This window comes from Rhinoderma darwinii, chromosome 3 (genome assembly GCF_050947455.1).
Source record: "Rhinoderma darwinii isolate aRhiDar2 chromosome 3, aRhiDar2.hap1, whole genome shotgun sequence".
NCBI classification, from domain to species: Eukaryota; Metazoa; Chordata; class Amphibia; order Anura; family Rhinodermatidae; genus Rhinoderma; species Rhinoderma darwinii.
The window spans coordinates 302,232,312-302,257,042 of NC_134689.1; the positions used below are offsets into that span (position 1 = coordinate 302,232,312).

Genomic DNA, 24,731 nt, shown 5'->3' on the forward strand with positions numbered 1-24,731 from the left:
GTGTCCTGGTGGGACAACCAATTTAAAGGGAAAAAGGAAAAGAATATGAGGCCACTGTACAGATACTAATTCAAATAATAAAATGCAAAGTGACAGGTGACAGGTTTACTTTATAGTTTTGCAGTTCTAGCAATGAATATCATGTTGTCACATTGATGTACTCACACAATTACTCTCTAACTATTACAGAAAGATCTGATAGTGCTTAATGACATATATAGAGTGATGGGTGTCGATGCTTTAGCCTCTTCTCACCCCCTTACATCAATGGAAGAAGATGTGAACACTCCATCAGAAATAAGTGAACTCTTTGATTCCATTACGTATAGTAAGGTAAATGGTTTAACACACTCAAGCCATAGATGTCAATTGTTGGAATACCCCTTTAAGGTGCATTCACATGTTGCAGTAATTTGTTGTGAAGTCAAAAACTGTGCGTCATAACTGCAAGTGATTCTACCATTAATTCTCACAATTATCATGTGTTTTATAGGTGAAAGATGATAAAAACTGCACACCAAACTACTGCTAGGTGTGAATGCACCCTTAAAGTGACTCTCCATCTTTTATCATCATGTTGTTTTTAGATCCATTATTCTGTGCTGATTAATTTTTTAAATCTTTATAGCGGTCAGAGCTCTTTTTTGTGTTACAGAGCCCCAAATCCCCTGCATTGATAGATTTAAAACAGAACATTCTAGCTGCCTGCAGCCACCACTAGAGGGAGCTTACTGCATACTGCCTTATCAAGTTCAATGTATAACAATATTCAGTAAGCTCCTTAGCTCCCTCTAGTTGTGGCTGCAGGTAGTCAGAATGCTATCTTTTTAAATCTATGTCTATGTAAAGGATTTGTAGCTCTGTATCAGAAAAACTGGCTCCAACCGCTATAAAGATATACTAAGACATTAATCAGCACATCATTTGTGACCTACAGTGTTTCGATTATAAGACACAACATGCTATTGACTTTATCTATTGTGAAGTATGGTAATCAGCTTTTATTGTACTTACATTGGGTATTTTATAATATGCTCCATTTTAGGGTGCATCAGTGATTCGGATGTTGTCCTCATTTCTCACTGAAGATCTTTTTGTAGAGGGACTACGTGTAAGTACCACCTGCAAATGAAATGTTCACTATCACTCATACCCTGCTGCTTTACTGCAACTGGATTTCCCAAGTAAGGAAATCTATACAAAAACAATGTTTGTTTTTTGCAATTATCGCAAATTGCAAGATTTTTTTTCACCATAGGGTTCTATTAAGATCATATATAATATTATGCGATCACAATTTAACGCTATATTACAGTACAATTTTAATATATATTTTTTACCTTTAAAGATAAGTTTCCACCCCTTTATTGCTGAAAATCAAATTTAAAATCACATAAAGCGTGATGTACTTATCACATACGATTTTGTGTTGCAATCTTCTGCAAGATCGCATCGCAAGGCATCACATGCAATAAGCAGCCATGGAGTCACAGCCTAGTAGCTTCTGAACAATCATTCAGTTTTACCCTTAAAATAATATAAAACGCACTACAAAAATGGTGTTTTTTAGGTGAACTTTTTGAATTTTATCTTGCATTTTTTGGGGTTAGTGGCATTTTTTTTTAAATTGCAGCAAGGCTGACTTTGTTTTTTTTTTTCAACCATTTAGTCGTTTTTTATCCACAAACTTCCATTTGTGTTTCCTCACCAAAAAAACGCAGGTGTCTATGTGTGCTGCGTTTTCTTATAACGTTTTTTGTAGGCTTTTTTTTAGCATTTAACCTTTGCATTGTATGATCTTTGAATCACATGATTTGGGAAAAACGCCACCAAAAAAAGCAGTGTGTCGAAATAACTATTTGCAAAAAACGCTTATGAAAACACCATAAAAATGCAATACTTTTAGTTGCTTTTTTTGGGGGGGGGGAAAGCCACACAAAATGCGTGTGTGTTAAAGAATTTTTGAGAAGCCAAACCTAACCCTTGCTGCGATTTGTAAAAAAAACCTCCACTGACCCAAAACACAAGAGACAAAATAAAAACAACGGCGTACAACAAAAACCGCAGAATTCCCTATTGACTTCATGCTAACATCTGGCCTCAGAATTTTTTTCCACAAAAAACACCGGCATAAAACACTAGGAAAAACGCCACAAGAAACAGGGCGTTTTCTTAGAAACGCTGCTCGTGAAGCCACCTTTTTATGTCACTATTTGCCAATTTTTTTTATTTCAAGCTGGCTAAACTACATTGATAATTATGTCTCAGGATCATAGAGCATGTATGTAAAGAGACATGTTGGTGTTAAAATAAAACAAACATTGAAAATGTATAACAAAACTACTGCAATAATAAACAGATTTTATTTTATTCTAATCACTCAATTTAGTAATAAAAGTAATGCAGATGTCAATATTAATCCTTTTTCTTTCTTCGCTAGACCTATCTTAAACAATTTGCATATGGGAACACCGTGTATACTGACCTGTGGGAAAACTTACAAGCAGTAAGTAAATATACAGCATGTGAACAGTTTAATGCATATATTATTAAATACAACACAAACAATGGATGACTCATAGTTCATAACCTGGCCACTCATCCTAATGATAAAGGACACCGCTCTAATTTGGCCACATACCCACCGAGCATAGCAAGTTTCAGTTAGCTGTACCGTATCTAAATCCTCATTTCAAGGCAAAGTGGTTTATTGGCACATGCCCCGAGAGCCCCACACTAGCTATGCCTTTGCATACTTAAAGAGTATTCACACAGAGTGGTTTTGCAGCGTTTTTTGCCATGTGGCTGAAAACCGTACTGCATAAATGTGTTTTTACTGAGATTTGCAGCGGTTTTGCAGTTAGCATGGAAGACGCAGCAAATCACGGTAAAACACGTGCACCATGTGAATACATCCTATGGGTCCATTCACACGTTGTGGTTAAGGTGTGGTAAGAACTGCATCAGAAAACATTGAATCGCAGTAAATACGCGTGCAGTTTTACAGCGATTCAATACGTATTCGATGCGGTTCTAACTACAGATCAACGGCAACGTGTGAATGGACCCTTACGTTGTAAAATTGGATAAAATTTAACTATGTAGTCTTTTAAGATAAAAAGTCATATTAAAGGGAAGCTGCGCTAAAACTTTACTACGCTGCCCAGAACATGTTTGCTCAGCAGCCAGCAAGTGGCATTGCCTAATCTCCATAGTCTCAATATGCACTATGCAGAAAGGCTGATGATGCATATTGGTACATGCTGCGATAAGATCTGTTCTCATCTCCAAGAAATGGAAGATAGGCACTCATTCCTGCAGCCCTCCTTGCTCCGAGCGCAACCACAGAAAACTCCCTAACCCCGGGGGCTGGTGTAAGGACATTGTCTTTAGCCACGCCTGGAAGTGAAGGGGATTAAAAGTTGCAGGAGCGAGGAGAGGTGAGCATCAACAGAGTGTGCTGTGGGGTCTGTTTTTATTTAAGGGATCTGCTTTGGGGTTTGTATTTATTTAAGGGACTGGACTCTGTATTTAGGGAGTATGGTCCGGGGTTCTGTATTTGTTTAGGGGTTCTGGTCTGGGGTTTGTAATAATTTAGGGGGTTTGATCTGGTGGTGTATTTATTTAGGTGGTCTGGGGTCTATTAATTCTGTGGTCTGTGTTTGTTTAAGGGTCTGGTGTATTTATTTATTAAGGTAGTCTGTTTTTTTTTAAATTCTGAAGTCTTGTCTGGTGTCTGTGTTTGTTTGAGTGGTCTGGTCTAGTGTCTGTGTTTAATTCAATGGGGAAAACCCGCAACGAAAAATCAACAAAAACGCAGCATAAATTGACATGCCTCAGAATTAAATTCCACACCGCAGGACAATTTATTAATTTTTATGCTGCATTTTTTTCCCATAGCGTGGACATGAGATTTTCAAAATCTCATCCACTTTGCTGCTACTGTAAATGCTGAGGAATTTCCACACAGAATTCCGTTGCGGAAATACCTGCAGCGTTTACGCTACGTGGGAACCTGGCCGTCAGGTCCGCGGGTCTGACGGATTTAGGTCTTAGCAAAAGATACAGCTCCAGAGCAGCTGTATCTCAAAAAGTAGAAAGAATTTTTACAAAAATTTTTTTAATAAAAAACTAATTTGAAAGTTGCACCAAAAATACTGACTGACATTTTTGTAAAAAAATAAAAAAAAAAGTTTTACATAGCCTTTAAATATATGATTTATTAGAAGTTTGTATTAATGTACTGGAGGATTTTTCTCTGTGATATACTGTATTCACACGTGGCGGTTTTGATCAGGTTTTGTTCAGGATTTTGTATGCAGCTTTTGAAGCCAAAACTAGATGTGGATTCAAATAAGAGCAGTAAAATCTTTATTTTATATTTTCTCTTCCTTTCTGATTTACTCCTGGTTTTTGCTTCAAAAACTGCATTAAAAACCTAAATAAAACTTGATCATAACCTGCACCCTTGAACCGCATTAATTTTTTTTTCTAAACTTTAGCTTTATTAAAATGTAACTTGCATTTTTTTTTTAACTTGTTTTAAGTGGTGTTTTTTGGTGGCGTTCTTATTTGGTGTCATTTTGTAGATGCTTTTTTCTGGCATTTTCTAAGTCCTTTAGTTGAAAAACGCCTGAAAAAACGCCATACTTAGAAAACACTGAATTTGGAAAAAAAAAAGCCACTGACCACAAAACTGGTTTAAAAACGGCCACAAACAAAAACGCCATGAAAAACGCACAAAAATGCAGCAAAATTCTGTGTGGTGTATCGTTTAATTTTATGCTTTTGCTTTTATTTTTAGGCCATTGATAAACAACAATCAGTCAAACTTCCTGAGTCAATTAAAGATATCATGAACAGATGGGTTTTGCAGATGGGTTTTCCGGTGGTGACAATAGATACAACAACTGGAAGTGTAGAACAGAAACATTTTCTTTTAGATCCTAACGCAACAGTCACTCGGCCATCAAATTTTAGGTAAGACAAAAATATTCCTTTCAGCAAATGTATTTCTCAAATATGTTGGGCCAAATGATTTGATTAAAGATAAAAAAAATTGTGAATCCTTTCAATTGATGCTGCTTTTGATTACATTGTGCACTTTGTTGCATTTAAAGATTTAAAAAAAAAACACCTTAAATAACCTTTTTTAAATACCAATGTGGTTTTAGGGTAGGAACACACTAGGCGAATAGACTGCGTAATACTACACAGCGTCTCCGCCTTGGAACCCGCAGGAAAACGCAGCAAGTTGTAGTGCAGCATTTCGGGTGGAATTTCCTCTGCGGAAAGCAGCGCTAAAAGAAGAATAAACATTTATACTTACCCCAGCCGTGGTCATGGCTACGTGTCCCTCCCTTCTGAGCGTAGCCCGGCCTCCTGGGATGACACTGTAGTTCATGTGACCGCTTGCAGCCTTTGATTGGCTGCAGCAGTCACATGGAAAGAAACATTATCCTAGGAGGCCGGGCTATGCCCGGAAGAGAGGATTGCGTTGCTAGGAATACGGTAGAGGGTAAGTGTAAGCTTTTTTATTAATTTTAAATAAAAAATACCTTTACTTTTTCAATTTGCGGTATATGCATCGGAATCGCAGCGTTTTCACTGCAAAAGTCACTTACATGTCTCTTTGTTGTGGGTTTAACCTCCCGATTGAATTAAATGGGGAAAATCTGCAACAGAAGTGCAGCGGTTCCGCAGGATAAATTCACATGCTGCAGCTTAAAAAAACGCACCGCAGGTCAATTTATGAACATTTTTTTGGCAGATTTTTTTCCACTGTGTGTGGATGATTTTTTTTCAAATCTCACCCACTCTGCTGCTTCTGTATTACAAAGCAGATTTTCTGCAATGAAATCCATTGCAGAAAATGCAGTGCTTACGCCTGGTGTGTTCCTACCCTTACAAAGCTTTTTAGCTATAAGTTTATGACCATTAAATTAAAAACCAGATCACATACTTCACAATGCGGTCTTCTAATCGCTTATATACTGTGATATTTTGGTATACTGGGTATGCCAAAGAATTAATGCCTGTTAGTAATAAGCTGATGGGCAATTTATCAGGTTATGCCCTTGGCACAGCCTAATAAGCATATAACCATGGCAGGCCTGGTGGCCTTTGTTTGGCCCCCAGCTGCCATGGCAACCCTTAGCCGATGGGCTGACAGAGGGGTGCCCCTCTCTCTGTCAAATACTCTTTGATGCTGTGGTTGCTATTGACCACGAAATCTCAGGGTATGTGCACACGAGAAGTGCCTTTTACGTCTGAAAATACAGACTTTTTTTCAGGAGAAAACGGCTGCCTCGTTTCAGACGTAAAAGCTCCTCCTCGCATTATGCGAGGCGTCTGTGACGCTCGTAAATCTTGAGCTGCTCTTCATTGAGTTCAATGAAGAACATCTCAAATTACGTTGCAAAGAAGTGTCCTGCACTTCTTTGCCGAGGCAGTCAAATAGCTGTGTAATGCAGCCCTACTCCTGCCGCTAATCTCGCAGGTGCACTGAAAGCCCCCCGAGAACATCATGACGAAGATGTAGATCAAGGTGCAGGAACCTGCACGCGACCGTGATCTTAATTTTCATCATGGGCCATTAAGAGCTTAAAGACAACCTGTCAGCTCCTCTGACATGTAGTAGGAAGACCCATCAATATACAACTTAACCTTTAATTAAAAAAATACACGTAAAAGACTGCCTTGTGGTGACTATTGTGGTGACCAACATGTTCTTTTGTGAGATATTAGTGTGACCTGCAATTTATGTGACACGAGAAGTAATTTATCATATTATCATATGTGAAGTATTATACCTGCTGTTCTTTACTCTGTGTTAACCTCCCTACACCGATCAGGGTTTTTTTGTTGGGAAGCTCCAGAGTGGGATCCTCTTTGTTATATGCCCCTTCATATTCGTATTTTTTTTAATCATAGGTTAAGTTTTATATTGATAGGTCTTCCTATGACTACTTGTTTAAACTGACCTCAATAGGGTTAACATTCTAGCTGCTGACGGCTTATTAGTCACTTCTGTGTCTATAAAAAAAAAGCTCTTCTGACGTCTGTTTAATAAATACTTGTATTACCCATGAAATCACAATGCTGGAGCATCTTTTCTTAAAAATCTGGGTTGTGCCAGTCCTCTGTTAGGCCGTGATTTCCGGGTAGGCGGGCCACGATGACAGCCGCGAGCCGCCCGCAAATCGCGGGCTGTGCACATGGCCGCGGCCATTATTTTCAATGAGCCCGGACCGCAGAACACGGCCGTAATAAGGGCTCCGGGGACCATGGAAACCACAGTAGTGTGCATGGCCCCATAGGAATTAATGGGGCCGCAATTCTCCCGTGGATTTTCGGGGGAATTGCGGCTGCAAAAAGCACGTTCGTATGCATGGGGCCTTATTCCTCCTGGAAATGTATGAATAAATTGACAACTGGGTGTTTCTCCTTGTCAAGGGGACTTGTCCCTACATAGTCTGATACTGTGAGCACTGATTGGCGACTGTAGGTACACACACTCCCCAACTAATAACTCCCAATTGTCAATTTAATCACATATTTCCAGGAGGAATAACAGAGGGATGACATAATGCAGAGTTCTAAGAGATGGCGCATTAACCTTAGCAAATCGCTTCAAATCTATCTATCTATCTATCTATCTATCTATCTATCTATCTATCTATCTATCTATCTATCTATCTATCTATCTATCTATCTATCTATCTATCTATCTATCTATCTATCTTTAGTTGCAATGTAGTAATGTCACTGTATTTATTATTTATAAACCAGTTTACAGGACATATTTCTGTTCCTTATATTTACAATAATATTATATTCAATGTTTTCAGCTATACCTGGATTGTACCCATCACATTCATCACCACAACTTCTTCCCCAGAACCATACTGGCTTACACAAACTAAAGGTAAGGAGACGTGTGTGATGCACATAGAAAGCAGTGGATGACTCACTGGGGGCAATTGCCATTTCATACGCCACACTTAGGCTCTGTTTACATCTGCGTTGGTCCTTCCATTTTTAATGGACCCGTCAAATTTAAGGAAAAGGAAAAAAAAATATGTGGGGTGGAATAGGAAAAAAACAGAGATTCCACAACCTTTTGGGTGGTTTTGTTTTTACGGCGTATGGTAAAAACAGCATGTTAACAATTACAGCGATACCAAATTTATATAGTTTTCTTTATGTTTTACTACTTTTACAAGGAAAAAACTGATTGTTAAAAATAAAATTTGCGTTTTTTTCGCAACATTCTGAGAGCCATAACTTTTTATTTTTCTGTCGATTTAGCTATGTGGGGGCTTATTTTTTGCGGGGCGAGCTGCAGTTTATATTGGTACCATTTTGGGGTACGTGAGACGTTTTGATTACTTTTTATTACATTTTTTGTGGGAGAAGAAGGAACCAAAAAACAGCAATTTTGATGCTTTTAATTTTTTTTTTTTTACGGCGTTCACCGTGCGGACTAAATAATGATATATTGTAATAGTTCAGACTTTTCTGGACACGTCAATACCAGTTATGTTAGTTTTTTGGTTTTTTTACATTGTGCTTGAGGGAAAATGGGAAAAGGGGGGTTTTTGAGCTTTTAATTTTTTTCTTTGTTAACAAAAACTTTATTTTAGTGTTTTTTACTTTTTTTATTAGTCCCCCTAGGGGACTTTAACCAGCGATCGTTAGATCGCTTGCACGATATACTGCAGTACTAATGTATTGCATTATATCGTGATTCTGACAGTCTCCTATGACTTTGTCAGGCCCCCAGGCTGCCGTGCCAACCAATGGCTCCCCCCCCCAATCTCACGGGGGGCCGTTCGGATGTTACAGGGGGTCGCCCCGCTGTTTTAAAGTCATTTAAATGCCGCGATCGCTATTGAACACGGCATTTAATGGGTTAAACAAGTGGGCTCGCGCTCGAACGGGATCCCGCTCATTACCAGGAAATGTCGGCTGTAAAGCACAGTCGACACACTCGCTCTATGGAGCGGTCTCAGCCCGTGAGCCCGCTCCATATTCCCCCACCCGGCGTGTGCCGTATATATACGGCGGATGTCGGGAAGGGGTTAAATGTAATAAATAACAGATACGAACTGAAAAAATTTCATTTGTATACATCATCCATTTAAAAAAAAGGGGAAAGCTCTTTTCTGTCATTTTGGACAAAAAAAATAGCGCAGCAGATTTGTGGCACAGCAACCGTGGCTATGCGCCATTTATTCCCCCCACATCAGTTATAAAATAAAAACATACTTCCCTCCAGCTCCTTTATCACTCCACGTCGAGCTGCGTCAGGGCTTTATATGTGAGGCAGCACTTCAACATCATCAGTGCTGCGTCACATACGTGTATGAGCCCTGCTGGAATGATGAGGGGACCCGGAGGTATAAAGTGTAGCGGTGAGGTGAATATAATTTATTCAGGTTTTTTTTATTATTAATTTTTTATTATTTAATGATCCAACAGAGGGGTAGGTAGTCTGATGGGGGGGGGGGGGTCTTGAGGCCTCTATCTTGCTATGCCCCATAGGGTGAAATCTACGCCAGTTAGGAGCCATTTCCCCAAAAGTGGCGAGGGTGGTGCAAAACGGCTACGTTTTTGGGTCCTTTTGTGACGTTTCTACGCCAGTAAAGCAGAAGCAGCGAAGTGGATGAAATTTTAACAAAGCTCAAGCACACGTTGTGGAAAAAAATCCACTGAGAAAACATTCATAAGTTCACCAGCGGCGCGTTTTTTCCCCCATTTAATTCAATAAGGAGGTAAGAGGTAAAAGCCACAACAAATTGCAAATGTTGTGATTTTTGCACGCGGAAAATCTGCGATTCCACCACAGAAATCGCAATTTAAAAAAAAACAGAACTTTTTTTGTTCAAATTTAATTTAAAAAAGTCTATACTTACCTCCCTGGCGTTGTCATAGCGATGGCTACTTGTTCCCCCAGCTGTTTTCCGTGCAGCCTGACCTCCCGGCATGATGTTTCATCTTATACGACTGCTGCAGACATGGGCTGCAGTGTCATCACAGGAGGCCGGGCTGCACGGAGAACAGAGGGACTCGTTGTTATGGCAACGCCAGTAAAGGTAGGTATTGGCTTTTTTTTCTGCTTTGTTTTTCGCAGCAGCAATTTCGGCAAAAAATCTGCCCCTCAATTTGGTGGAATTTTTCGGGCAGAATTCCCTGCGGGTTTTAGGTCGGATATCCGACCTGGGTGAAATTACCTTTAGGGTGTATTCAAACGTTGTGGGTGAGGTGCGATTAAATCTTCATCTAAAAACTACATCCGAAAACCGTATGTGTTTTTACTTTAATTTGGTGCATTTTTAAATGCGCTAAAAACGCAACCTCATCTAAAAAAAGCACCAAATGTTTTTTAATGCGGTTTTAACCACACCTCAGCCGCAACATCTGAATACACCCTAATGCTGTCTAGCCCAACCAGTGGCTTGGGAGCCACATATGGCTTTTAAGCCCACTCTTTGTGGCTTTCTAACTTTTGGCAGTTTCAAATATTATTATTCCCCATGGATGTCACAGCACTACTAAATATCGACACCAAAATCAGAAACAATCTGGCAGTTCACACCAGGTTACGAGCACTACCACTGATGTAAAGCTTTTGGGGGAGAAGCATATAATAGGCTCTTGGCAGTATTGTCAACTCTGCCCCAGTATTGTTTGGCAATTATTTAAAGCATTTAAAAGGGTTTTCCACTACCAGAAATCTGATGGCCTATCCACCGGACATCTGGACCCCGCATCGATCAGCTACTCCAGCTGCCTCCGGGCACCGGATGTCCATGCCGGAAGCAGATGGCTCCGGGTCATGGAATAGCGACCGAGCTGCACTACGTGAATAGGAGCAGAGCTGCAGTTCTGCAGCACGGGCGCTATGCAATGTGCTTCCGGCTCCGTACACTGCATAGTGTGCAATGACATCTGGAGGGAGGTGATTTCGGCCAGTTTCTGCATCAAAAACAGCGCAGAAAAACTCTGTGTGAACTAGCCCTAATGCTTACTTCCGTTCGAAGTCCAGCAGTGCCATCAGCTCAGAACAGGTAGTGGGACCCAGGTACACCAATCTAGTGTTCGGAGAAGTCTGGCCAGAAGACTCATGGAAGAACTGTGGACAAGAAGCCATACTTTCGACGTGGAAATAAGGCCAAGCAACTCATCTACGCACGAAAACATAGGAACTGGGGTGCAGAACAATGGCAGCAGTTGATCTGGACTGATGAGTCAAAATGTGAAATATTTGGCTGCAACAGAAGGCAATTTGTTCGGCGAAGGGCTGGAGAGCGGTACAATAATGAGTGTCTGCAGGAAGCAGTGAAGCATGGTGGAGGTTCCTTGAAAGTTTGGGGCTGCGTTTCAGCAAATAGAGTAGGGGTTTTGATCAGGATTAATGGTGTCCTCAATGCTGAGAAATTCAGGCAGATATTTATCCATCATGCAATACCATCAGGGAGGTGTCTGATTGGCTGCAAATGTATTCTGCAGCAGGACAAAGACCCCAAACATACAGCCAATGTCATAAAAAACTATCTACAGAGTAGAGAAGAACAAGGAGCCCTGGATAATTTAAAAAAAATTACCGCACTGTATGTTAATGGAGTTGTTTCTGCAGCATTTTCATGGATTTCTGCAAAATCGTTCCGATGTATGAAACAGTAGCAGACATTTTTGCAACAAATCTACCGCACATGAACATACCCTGACATTTACATACAGTTCCTTCTAAGAGTGTGTGCCAATGCAGGAGATGCTGTATTAGTCCACTATTGTCATCTATTGAGTAAAATGATTCAATGTGAAAGATACTTCTTTTAAACATTCTTTTTTTTTTTTTTTTCCCATTTCAGCCACACATGAACCATTTAAGTTAACGGGTTCAGGAAATAACTGGCTGCTTGCAAACATCGATGTGACTGGATATTACAGGGTTAACTATGATAATCTGAACTGGGATAGACTGCTTCTGCAGCTGAACGCTAACCTTTCAGTGAGTGTTGGTTATTGGTATTCATGGGACATCATAAAACAAATCAACATGTGAAGAGCATCGAAGCTAAGGCTGGGTTTTCACGCTGAAGTTTGTTGTCCCTCTCCTCATTCCCAGCTTCTCTTCCAGTCAGGAGACGAAACGTCCTGACGCTGGCCAACCTTGTTTTGACCTGATGTGGCAAGAGGGCCTATTCGGGTCAGGTCGCCACTGCGACCGCTGCGCCCTCTATAGTTATACCACTGTTTCCCAGCATATATGCCAAGTGTGCTGTGAACAGAACCTAAAGAACCTAAAGCCTAAATAAAATTGCTAGCAAAAAATATACTTCTTGTTTGACTGCTGTATTACAAACTTGTAAAGTAGGCTTTTTAACCCATTAATAATGTCCAGCCCTCTTAGAATAAAGGATTTAGCAGCTGATTGGTTGACGATGTGACCTTACACTGAATGTGATTGGCCAGAGCCCTCCCTGCAGCTCCAAGCTTTAGACCCATTCTAAAACAGGCCGACCCCTAAGGCTGAGTTTACATATTGGGGATTTGTCCTCCGTATGTGTAAATTTGCAGATTTGCTGCGGATCTTTGGATTGCAAAGGGTAAAATCTGCTGTAAAAATCTGCAACAAATTCGCAACAGAATTGAAAATTTGCAGTATGCCCAAAATCCTATGCTAATTTTTTCCACTACATGTGGAAGGGGTTTTGAAAACGCCATCCACATGCATTGTATTGCAATTGTGGCACATTTTTGGTGCGAAAAAACTACGTAAACATTTTGAAACAAACAAAAAAAACATACTCACCGCCCTGGTGCTCCCATGGTGCTACCATTGGCTAATCTTTGTTGATGTGGCCTCCTGGGATGATGTCTCATTCGATGTGACATTGCAACCTGTGATTGGCTGCAGCAGTCACATTGGACAAAATATCATCCCAGGAGGCCACATCAACAGAAAACAGCCAAGGAAGCATGGACCCGTCGCTACAGGAACACCAGGGAGTTAAGTATGATTCTTTTTTTACTTTAAGGTGGAAACCGGGTTTTGGTTTGTTTTTCTAGTTGCTGTGAAAATGTAGCTATTTCACAGAAAAAAATGCAACATTTGCCATTTGTTGCAAATTTTCGCTTCCCCATTGAACTTAAAGGGGTCAATCTGCAACAAATGTGCAATTAGTCTGCAGAATACATTTAAATGCTGTAGATTTAAAAATCCTCACCACAGGTCAATTTTGCCTGGAAATTTTTGCAGTTTGTGGATAAGATTTGTTAAATCTCATCAACTTTGAGATAGCTGAGCTACGCTGTTTCTGTAATTCATGGTCGGGACTCACACGCATCAGAAACAACACAGAGCAGTAGAACAGGGTTTAGGGGGCCCCGTTTTAGAGATAGGTGCGGGTGTCAGAGGTGGGACCCACATCTATCTGACATTTATGGCATACGTATACAGTGGATATATCATAAATGTCTCTAATGGGAAAAACCCTTTAACTAAAGTAGAACTAAGCTTGATATATTACATGCATGATGTTTTGACCTATAAAGGGCAAGAATAAAACTGTACATCACAGTAGTTTATGCCCAAACTAAAGTTTAATAAAGCATAGTGAACTGGTGGTTAGTACGTGGGAATAATATGTACAGTAGTTACTGCTATGTGGTTACTAGTGGGCACTTCTGCATTACTTTTTGTATGGTGGAAAAATGTACAACCTAATGTTATTGTAGATCTTCTCAAAGCCATTTTGTTTTGCAGGTCATTCCTGTTATCAACCGAGCTCAGATCATCGATGACGCATTTAATTTAGCCAGGTAAGACTAAATATCTCAGAATATCACAAATTATGTTGTACTGGTTCTCAATTATTGCATGTACACCCTGTATTTTGTCTTGAATATCATAATAATCAATTATGATAAAAATAAATGTACAAACTTTACAACTTTCCGAGGCCCTGTTCACATTGGCTTTCATGGGTTCAATCTTTACAGAATCCAGCAGATCTTTTTTTACAGGGCAAAATAGCGCAACAGACTATACTATTAGGCGAGATTCACACAAGCGTGTGGAAACTCTGACATGAAAAACATTACGTTTTTCACGCCCGAGGTGCCCCCGTGCGGGTCCTGTTTTCACAGATCCCCACAGACTTGAGCCTATGGAGGGATCCATGAAAAAGGAAGATAATAAGACAGGTTCTATTTTTAAACGGACCCTTCACACGGTCCGTTGAAATAATGGCCGTGTGAACTGCCCCATTGAAAAACATGCATCCGTGTGACGGCCGTTGTTTTAACAGCCATCACATGGATGTATTCAACGCTCGTGTAAATAAGGCCTAAGGCATAAGGCCTAAGGCCACATGGGACGGATACACTGCGTAAAAGCACGCAGCGTATCCGCCCTGTACGCTGCAGGAAATTCCGGGTGAAAAAGTGCACCAAATTGTGGAAAACTGCAGCGCTTAGCCGGTCTGCTAGTAGGCCGGCCTCCTGGGATGACATTTTATCCCAGGAGACTGCTGCAGCCTGTGATGTCATCCAGGCCGGCCACTTGGGATGACGTTTCATCCCATGTGACCGCAGCTACACCCTGTGAATGAAACGTCATCCAAGGAGGCTGCGCTGGTGGGAGGAACGCAGACTTCTGAGTAAGTAGCAGACTTTTTTTTTTCTGAGTTGCGTTTTTTGCAGCGGGATCGTTGCAAACCCGCCGGGAAAAAGGCAACAACTACTATTTGTTGCAGGATTTACCTCCCATTGAATTCAATGGGGAATTCCCGCAACAAATAAGCAGCGTTTACGCAAATACAATTGACAAATTTCTGAGCGTTTTTTCCACTCATCCACTATGCTGCTACTCTGAAACGTTTTTTTCCGTCTGCAATTCCAGACAGAAAAAACACAGCAATTCCGCTATGTGTGGACAAGCCCTTAGGGTATGTGCGCACAGCATTTTTTTTCCAAGCTGAAAAAATCTGCCTCAAAATTCCTGAAGGAATTTTGAGGAAGATTTTGAAATGCAAGTGTTTTTTGCTGATTTTTTTGATACTTTTTTCTGGTCGTTTTTGATGCTTTTTCAAAAGTTTTTTTTTTTTTAAGCTAATGCAACGAGCATCGCATTTTATTTCTGCCTCCCATTGATTTCATTGAAGGTTTAGAGGCGGAAACCGCTCTAAGATAGGGCATGATACTTTGAACTGGGCTTGGGGACAACAGAAACCTGAATCAGTGTCAGAGGGTCCTGCAGGGTCCACCTGTTATCGATCACATTTAAATTTCAACTTAGATGTGATCGGTAACAGCTGGATCCTGCATGTCAGAAACCCCTGAGGGCATTGTCCATATATAAGCATTAACATCAGGGGCTCCTTCTGGAGCAGAATCCCCGACCAGAGTTGGCAACAGGGATTCCGCTCAAGGAGTAGACACTGACGTCACTGTCCATATATGGACAGTGACATCAGGGCTTCCCCCTAGGAGCGGAATCCCCAGCCTATGCTCTGGCTGGGGATTCCGCACCTAGAGGGAGATCCAGTGGCGCTATCTACAGGGGTGTAGCGCTATCTTCAAGGGCGTGTGGCACTATCAACATAGAAACTGTGGCACTATATAGGGTTCACTATCTACATGGGCACTGTGGGACTATCTACAAGGGCACTGGCACTTTATATGTGGGCACTAGCACTAGGGGCAGCTTTGGTGGCATTATACTGTATAAGGGCAGCTAGGGGGCATTATGCTGTATGGGGGCATTAAGCTGTATGGAGGCAGCTGTGGGGCATTATACTGTATGTCACAGCTATGGGGGCATTATACTTTATGGGGGCATTGTGCTGCATGGCGCAGCTATTGGGCATTATGCTGTATGGGGAAATTTGTTTGGGCATTATACTGCATGGGGGCATCTGTGTGGGGATTATACTGTATGGGTGAATTTATGGGGGTATTATACTGTATGGTGGCAGCTAGAGGGCATTATACTGTGTGGGAGGCACTATGGGAGCATGATACAGTGTGGGCTGAACTGGGTGTCGGTTGGGCTGGGATTGGGTGGGTTTAGTGGTGTGGCTTAAAAGAAAAAAAAGGTTGTCCCTTTTTCTGATACTTGAAAGTTGGGAGGTATGTCGTCAGTGCCTCTGACCTGACGGATTCAGGTCTCAGCGCAAGATACAGCTGCTCTGTATACAGGATACAAAGCAGCTGTATCTCAAAAAGTAAAAATAACTTTTAATAAAAGGTAATTAGAAAGCTGAACCAAACACACTGAAAGACGTTTTTATAAAAATAAAAAATAAAACATTTTCAAAGGTGTGCATAGCCTTTAATAATGTATTAATTATGTTATTGATTGCATTTCAGAGCGGAGATAATAACCACTGCTAGAGCACTGGAAACAACGAAATTCCTCTACAATGAGGTGGAGTACATGCCTTGGCAGGCAGCAATCACCAGTCTCAGTTTCTTTACACAGATGTTTGATCGCACCGACGTGAATGGACCGATGAAGGTAAAATATCAGGACATATGACTATCATAAATGCAGGACTGTAAAAGAAGCTATTAAATCTTCCAGGCTTACTTTATCTTCCACATAGAGTGGCAACACAGCCCAATTTCCATAGCAGATATACACAACTCTCAGTTGTTTTGTTTTTTCCATAAACTGAAGCTGGGCGTAGCTTAAAGGGAAGGTGTCACGAATTTATTTATTTTTATATAATATTGCTTTTAGTATGACATTAAAATTAATTTTATTTATTTGTGTTCTTGTGTTGTACTTTTTAAGTTTTTCTTACTTTTACTTCTCTATGGGGGCTGCCATTTTTTTTTTCAGCTCTGTATGTGTCGATTAACAACACATACAGAGATGGAATACGGCACATACATCCCCATAGAGAATGCCAACGGGAGCCGTTCCATTCACTATAGCGTACGCCGTCTGTGTGGGAATGGCGCATGCGCCGCTCCCACACAGACCAAAAGGAAGGTCTTCGGCAGAGCGAAATCTGGCACCATTTTCATGTGGACGGAAGTCGCGGCCGGACAGTAAGGCTGGGTTCACACATGCACATTACGTCCGTAATGGACGGACGTATTTCGACCGGAAGTCCCAGACCGAACACACTGCAGGGAGCCGGGCTCCTAGCATCATCGTTATGTATGACGCTAGGAGTCCATGCCTCGCTGTAGGACAACTACCCTGTACTGTAATCATGTTTTCAGTACGGGACTGTAGTTCCACGGAGGGGCATGGACTCCTAGCATCGTACATAACTATAATGCTAGGAGCCCGGCTCCCTGCAGTGTGTTCGATCCGGGACTTCCGGCCGAAATACGTCCGTTCATTACGGACATAATGTGCTCGTGTGAACCCAGCCTGAGATGACTACTTCCGGTCGCGGCTTCCGCCCATATGTTCAAGGCAGCGAAGACGCAAGGTATAGGGGCGGAGGCGGCAGCGGTAGCAGGAGCAGGTAAGTTATGTTTGTGTATGTGATGTGTCTATTATGTTCGTGTTATACTGTCTGCTTCGCACTGTATCTAATCCTCCTACACTGTGCAGTCGCGCAGAAAATGGCGGCACACAGTGTAGGAGGTTTGAAGATTCAACCCCCTCCTTCTCCTGGCACTAGCCAGAATAAGGGAGGGGGGATTGTGTGAGGACACTAGAGCGAGTGTGTCTACCCCAAATTTGCAGCATAAAGCAATGAAGTTGCTTTACCACATTGCCAATGCTGCAATTTTGGGAATTGCTCCCTCTAGTGACCAGCACATGGAAATGTTATAAATTAGAATCTGATTTATAATATTTTCTGACTTGTGAAAAAATTTAAAAAATTAAAACAATGTGTAATCACTTATATACTAACTGTTTAGCTAAAAAAAATACAAATTTCTAGCGACACATTCCCTTTAAAGGGGTTATCCTGGTTCCTAACAATTGTTACCAATAGCTGCAAATAACACGAATTAACAAAACAAGCAATAATTAAGTATCTTATCCTGCTGCGATCCAGCACTGATGCTCCGGCGGTGTTTGTTTACATGCAGGCAGTATATGACCGCTGCAGCCAATCATAGGGCTCAGCGGTTATGTGTTGTATTTCTGGCCACTGTTCATGGAACTGCTTTAAAGGTGATGACATTAGTTATATCAAGTTTTTTTATTTTAAAGGTAATGCGTCGCTAGAAATTTTTTATTTTATTTTTTAGTTAAACAGTTAGTGTATAAGTGATTAAACATTGTCCTAATTTTTCAGGAAATATTATAAATTAGATTCTAATTTATAACATTTCCCAGTGCTGGTCACTAGATGGAGCAATTCCCAAAATTGCAGTATTGGCATGTGGTAAAGCAACCACATTGCTTTATGCTGCAAAATTTGAGAAAACTCACTCGCTCTAGTGAGCTCACAGAATCCCCCCTCCTTTATCCTGGCTAGTGCCAGGGGAAAGGAGGGGATTGAACGGTCAAACCTCCTACACTGTGTGTCGCCATTTTTTGAGCTAACACACAGTGTAGTAGGTTAACATACAGTAGTAAACACACAGTAAAACACGTACATACACAGACCTAACTTACCTGCCGCCGCCGCTCACTCCGGTCCGTCCGCTCCGTCTGCTCCCTCCGCTCCAAGTGCACAAGTCCAGAAGCCGCGACCGGAAGTAGTAATCTTAATGTCCGGCCGCGGCTTCCGGTCCACAAGAAAATGGCGGCGGACGTCGCTCGGCCAAAGACCTTCAATTTGGACTGTGTGGGAGAGGCGCATGCGCCATTCCCACACAGACGGCGTACAGCATAGTGGATGGAACGGGCCCCGTTCGCATTCACTATGGGGCTGTATGTGCCGTATTCTATGTCTGTATGTGTCGTTAATCGACACATACAGAGATGGAAAAAAAAAATGGCAGCCCCCATGGACAAGAAAAAGTGAAAAAAAAAAAAAGTAAAACACAGACACACAAATAAAATTTTTTTTTTTTAATAAAACACTAAAAGAAAATTGATATAAAAAATTTTTTTTCGCGACACTCGTCCTTTGAATATATTTTTTACCAACTTTTTGGTCGTAGTTTTTTTTTTAAAGTTACTATCCACCCAAAAAATGTGTTTTCCAAAAATTAACTAACAACTACAGAAGTCGCAACAGGCTGACAATTCCAATTTTCTGTAGCTCTCGTGTCTGCTTTGCTGTGCAGACTGGGGCAGTGCTAGCAGAGAATCGAGCATTTGTGACATCTCTATTGTACTGTTAGAGGCTAGATAAGGTAAATTATGCAGGATAGTAACACTGCATACACATAAGGTTTTGTACACATCTCCCCTTTTCAATACCTTGTCTATGGGGGAGGGGCTATACTCCATCACTTTCTGAAGACTGTAATAATCTATGATATTTCTCTGTCAAGTGACTTCCATTCTTTCCAGCTGCCTTAAAGCACAAACACCCTGCTGTACTTTCTATACAGGAAAAACAGACAGGAAGTGTGTGACTCAAAAATCGCCACCTCCAGGGAAGAACATAAAAGTATTATTTATTGTCTGCAGACTTACATATAATAAATATAACTAAAATTAAATACATGAAACACTCCTTTAAATAAGTAGACTTTATTCATTCAGCAGCAGCGGGAATGGACAGATTTTAAGCGCACCTCCATGCTGCATGTCACAATCTGTGGGCTTGTGGACCAACTAGGCCGCACCGCCGTAGCGGAGTAGCAGCTGGCCAAACAACAGTCCTAGTACAAAAGTACCTTTAATAGTCCAGACAGTAATGGAGGCTCGGCACAGATGAACTTGTAGACACCAGACGTGGTGTATATCAGCAGGCGTGACAGGTGGCACAACACGACTCCAACAGGTTAAGGCACAGGACAGATATAGATTCTCCATTAATCGCAGCAGAACTTGACGGACATGCCTCCAATGCGTCGTTGGATCTGGAGAGAAAATCAAAATATCATTGAGATAGACCACAACACAGACATAGAGGAGATCTCAGAAGATATCATTGACGAATTCTTAGAAGACCGCGGGAGCGTTACACGGACCGAAGGGCATTACCGGGTATTCATAGTGCCCGTCTCGAGTGTTGAATACCATCTTCAATTCGTTACCCCGGCGAATTCGGATCAAGTTGTAAGCCCCACGCAGGTCTAGTTAAGAAAAAATCTTGGCTCCACGTATGAGGTCAAATAGTTTGGAAAATAGTGGCAACAGATATTTGTTCTTGACCGTGATTTGATTAAGACCACGGTAGTCGAATCAAGGCCGAAGGGATCCATCTTTTTTCTTGACAAAGAAGAACCCGGCCGGGGAGGAGGATTCTTGTATTAAACCCCTCTCCAGATTCTCCTTGATATGGGCCGACATGGACGGAGTCTCTGGAGAGGAGAGAGGGTATACCTGTCCACGGGGAAGGAACGCATTTGGAACCAGTTCAATGGGGCAGTCATAAGTCCAGTGTGGGTGCAGTGTCTCAGCCTCCCTCTTGCTGAAGACATCCGCAAACTGAGCGAAATGAGGGGGTAATCCTGCCAATGACTGAGGCAGAGGAGGCTGGACAGGATGGATCTGCAACAGACAGCGATTGAGACATTTGGAGCCCTATTGGAGAACCTCTCGAGAATTCCAGTCCAGGACTGGGGCACGTAGTCGAAGCCAAGGAAGACCCAGCAGGACAGGATTGACGGCTTTGGGCAAAACAAGAAACTAAATTAGTTCTGAATGAAGGGCTCCAACTTGGAGCTTCAGCGGCTTGGTCTCAGATACAATCAGATCGGGCAGAGACAGTCCATTTACCGAGGGAACAGCCATACGCGCCTCCAGAAGAACTATGGGCATCTGGGGATGATCCACTAGCTCTTTTTGGATGAAGTTTGCAGCGGACCCGGAGTCCAGATAGGCAGAGGCCCGATGCGTCTTCTCGCCGGACACTATGGTCACCGGGATGGACAGTTTTGAAGAGAATTTTTTGTTCAACGTCGTTTGGCCTAGGGTTGCCTCTCCAACCAATCCTTGGCACTGGAGTTTTTTAGCTTCTGAGGACACAAACGCACAACGTGGCCTCCAAGGCCGCAATACAGACAAAGTCCCAAAGTGCATCTACGTTGTTTCTCCTGGACTGACAATTTGAGCCGATCCACTTGCATAGGCTCCTCTGGTGGAACAACTGGTGAGGACGACAGGGATTGCTGGAAAGTAGGCGCCAGCCTGGGAAATCTTCTCTCCCGACAAACCCCTTGGGATCGCTCCCGGATCCTCATGTCAATCCGGGTAGCAAGCAGAATGAGGTCATCCAGGGTAGGTGGCAGATCATGAGTGGCAAGTTCGTCTTTAATCTTGGATGACAGTCCCTGCCAGAATGTAGTCACCAAAGCCTAATTGTTCCAGGACAGCTCTGCCGCTAGGGTGCGGAACTGAATGGCATACTCCCCCACGGAGATGTCTCCCTGGCAAAGGGTCAGCAGAGATGCAGCTGCTGACGAGTCTCGTCCAGTTTCCTCAAATACCGTGCGAAAATTCTGTAGGAAACACGAAGTCACGGGTCTCTGGTCCTGGCGTTCCCAGATAGGATTCGCCCATGCTAGGGCCTGGCCAGTAAGGAGGGAGATAATGAAAGCGATCCTTGCACCATTGGTGGAGAATGCTCCTGCATGTGAACTAAAGTGGATCTGGCACTGGTTCAGAAATCCCCTGCAGGTACTCAAGTCTCCGTTGTAGCGAGGAGGTAGTCGCAGCGAGAATCGGGAGTCTGTACCGATAGTGACAGGAGGTGTAGTAGTAGGAACAGGAAGAGGAACAGGTGCCGTGATGGCTGCAGCTTGCGCATCCAGTCGCTGTGCAATGGAGTTCACTACCAGGAGGAGTTGGTCTTGTCGTGACCGAAGATATCACAGGTCTGCCTACATGGCTTGTGACGTCGTTATGGTCTTGGGTTGACCAGCAGGGTTCATGGCCTGAGCGTAATGTTACGATCTGTGGGTATGTGGACCCACTAGGCCACACTGCTGTAGCGGAGTAGCAGCTGGCCAAACAACAGTCCTAGTACAAAAGTACCTTTAATAGTCCAGACAGTAATGGAGGATCAGCAAAGATGAACTTGTAGACACCAGACGTGGTGTATATCAGCAGGCGCGACAGGTGGCACAACACGACTCCAACATGTTAAGGCACAGGACAGATATAACACAGGATACAGGTAGCAGGGCACGGGAACAGGATAACACTAAGGAACTATTTGCTAAGACTAACATAGGTAAACACAACAACGCTCAGGCAATGAATGAAAGGACAGAGCCCTTTTTATTGTCCAGAGTGATCATGGGCTAATTACAGATTTTCCTCATGTGTGTGCATTGGCCCTTTAGGGGTCGGGCGCGAGTGCCTTCACTTGTCCTTCGCTGCAGCCGTCGGGGGCAGGTAAGCACGACGGTCCACGGCTGTGGACGTTACGCATCATATAATCTGACTGTGGCAGAAGGGAGATCACAATCTTATAGAGGCAGGTAATGACACTGCTTCGTAGCCTAGTCAGTCGCTCAATTGCTGATTTCCAAAATGTCATAAGTTCAAAGGAATGAACAGGTGGCCAAGAGATGGAGAGTTGGGTTTTGGCAGCTGATTAAGTGCCCTTACCAGTAGGTGATGTAAAATATTGCTATGGAGCCCTTTGTCTAAAGTGTATGTCCTTAGGTAAAATAATGAGAATTTACATTTAAGCTCACAGTCTATGGAAAACACAATGAAATTCAGAAAACATTATATTTAACTTTTATTTTAATCTTGTTTTTTAATGCAGGTTTAAGAAGAGGTTTACATATACAGTACATCCATATTATTTTACATGACATCTATTTGTTTATAGTCTTGCTAGATTCCAGTTTCTTGTTATATTACAATTCCATAAACAAACAGTAAGAGGATGGTCACAGAATTATGTATAAATAATGTGATTCAGGCCGTTACTAAATATGCAGAATTTCTCCATCAGGCTTACATGAGGAAGCAAGTGACACCACTATTTGAATATTTTAAAAACAAGACAATTGATTGGACGGTCAGACCTGTAACTCTAACAGAACAGTGAGTACAACTTATGTGAAGCCATAGTTTTAAAAAAGTGGACACTATCTGATCGGTGAGGGTCTGATTGCTGGGACCCCTGCCAATCCTAAATATGAAGAGGCTGGTTTAGCAATGTGACCACTTCAATATTATTGCTTGCACAGGGGCGCTACTTCCATAGGGTATGAAGACCGGAAAAGAAAAAGTGTAAAAAACCAAGAATATGTCCATTTGCGTGGGCAAGAAGTATTGCAGAGTCATTTGCTAATGTGCTAATAAATCTAATTTCAATTCATACAGACAAAGGTGTCCTACAGCTAATCCTTGTTAAAGTATTGTTTCCATCTCAATATAAAGCATTCCGTGGGATTTATATTATATATCCAAAACATACAATCTAATAATAATTATCTCCATTATTCCATTTTAATTTTAGATACATTCAGTGCCTACAATCACAGAAAGTATTATAGATTTCGGTATATTTAATTTTATATATATATTATATACATTTAAGATTTGGTTTGCACACATAGCTGCTATGATTTGCAAATATCAGATCTTAAATATATTTTCTGTCTTTCTATTTATCTATTTATTTGTCTACAGATACAATGAAATTAATGCAGTCAGTATGGCCTGTAGCTATGGAATCCCAGAATGTGGACAACTGGCCATCAAACTCTTTAATGACTGGAAGAATTCTAAATTCAATGGGTATGTGTGTTCAAGAAATCTTGGCCTCAATAAAATTGCATAAACACTGATATACTGTATTTTGCAGATTACATTTCCTTTTCATTTATCTTCCAATTATTCATGCAGATGTCTGAAATATAGACGGTTAATAATTACATTTTGTGCATTCAAGATATAGCTATGCAATGTGGTTTCATATTAATCTAATCCAAAACAGTGGCTTAAACTACATCAGATTCAAGCCTTGTGTCCTGGGTTCAAAGTGGCGAGTGGAAACTCAGGCTGAGCCAATCACAACAGATTGCAGAGATCACTATACTGTTGATGGCCTCAGTCATTCAAAGCACATGCCTTTTTGAGGGGGGACAAGTTGGAAGCGTCTCCCTTCTACTTCTGGTCAGACCGGGATGACCAGTCGCTGTGGGTTGCAGGGGTATTTGTTAAAAAAACCGGAAGACAGCTACCTACTCAAGAGCAATAATATAATTAGAAATAGATTTACTAGTAAGTGAGAGTCTGTGTGAGGGAATCAGTGCTCTAGTAAGAGTGTCTTTGACTGATAACCCATGTCATGTTTTAAGACTCTTAAAGGGTTGGACATTGGCTTATAGGGTATCTACCTAAAAGTGGCACAGGAGAGACTGTTTTCTTCCTTCTGGGGAGAGTTATTTGAATTATTCACAATGAGCATTGACTTTAAAGAGGCTCTGTCATCTGATTATAAGTGCCCTATCTCCTACATAATCTGATCGGCGCTGTAATGTAGATAACAGCAGTGGTTTTTATTTAGAAAAACGATAATTTTTGAGCAAGTTATGAGCAATTTTAGATTTATGCTAATGAGTTTCTTAATAGACAACTGGGCGTGTTTTTACTTTTGACCAACGTGGGCGTTGTAAAGAGAAGTGTATGACGCTGACGAATCAGTGAGAATCACCGT

At 41.7% G+C, this 24,731-nt stretch overlaps 1 protein-coding gene across 1 annotated transcript in view; it reads left to right on the forward strand.

Moving 5' to 3' along the window:
• The window catches only part of LOC142750452 (aminopeptidase N-like), a 175,483-nt gene that overhangs the window by 109,869 nt on the left and 40,883 nt on the right, over positions 1-24,731 (forward strand). The window contains exons 8-17 of the mRNA XM_075859453.1: positions 190-333; positions 1,046-1,111; positions 2,441-2,506; positions 4,805-4,980; positions 7,851-7,927; positions 11,877-12,016; positions 13,775-13,830; positions 16,381-16,528; positions 23,019-23,110; positions 23,702-23,832. Coding sequence (XP_075715568.1) covers positions 190-333; positions 1,046-1,111; positions 2,441-2,506; positions 4,805-4,980; positions 7,851-7,927; positions 11,877-12,016; positions 13,775-13,830; positions 16,381-16,528; positions 23,019-23,110; positions 23,702-23,832 — 1,096 coding nt within the window. The remainder of the gene's footprint in view (positions 1-189; positions 334-1,045; positions 1,112-2,440; positions 2,507-4,804; positions 4,981-7,850; positions 7,928-11,876; positions 12,017-13,774; positions 13,831-16,380; positions 16,529-23,018; positions 23,111-23,701; positions 23,833-24,731) is intronic.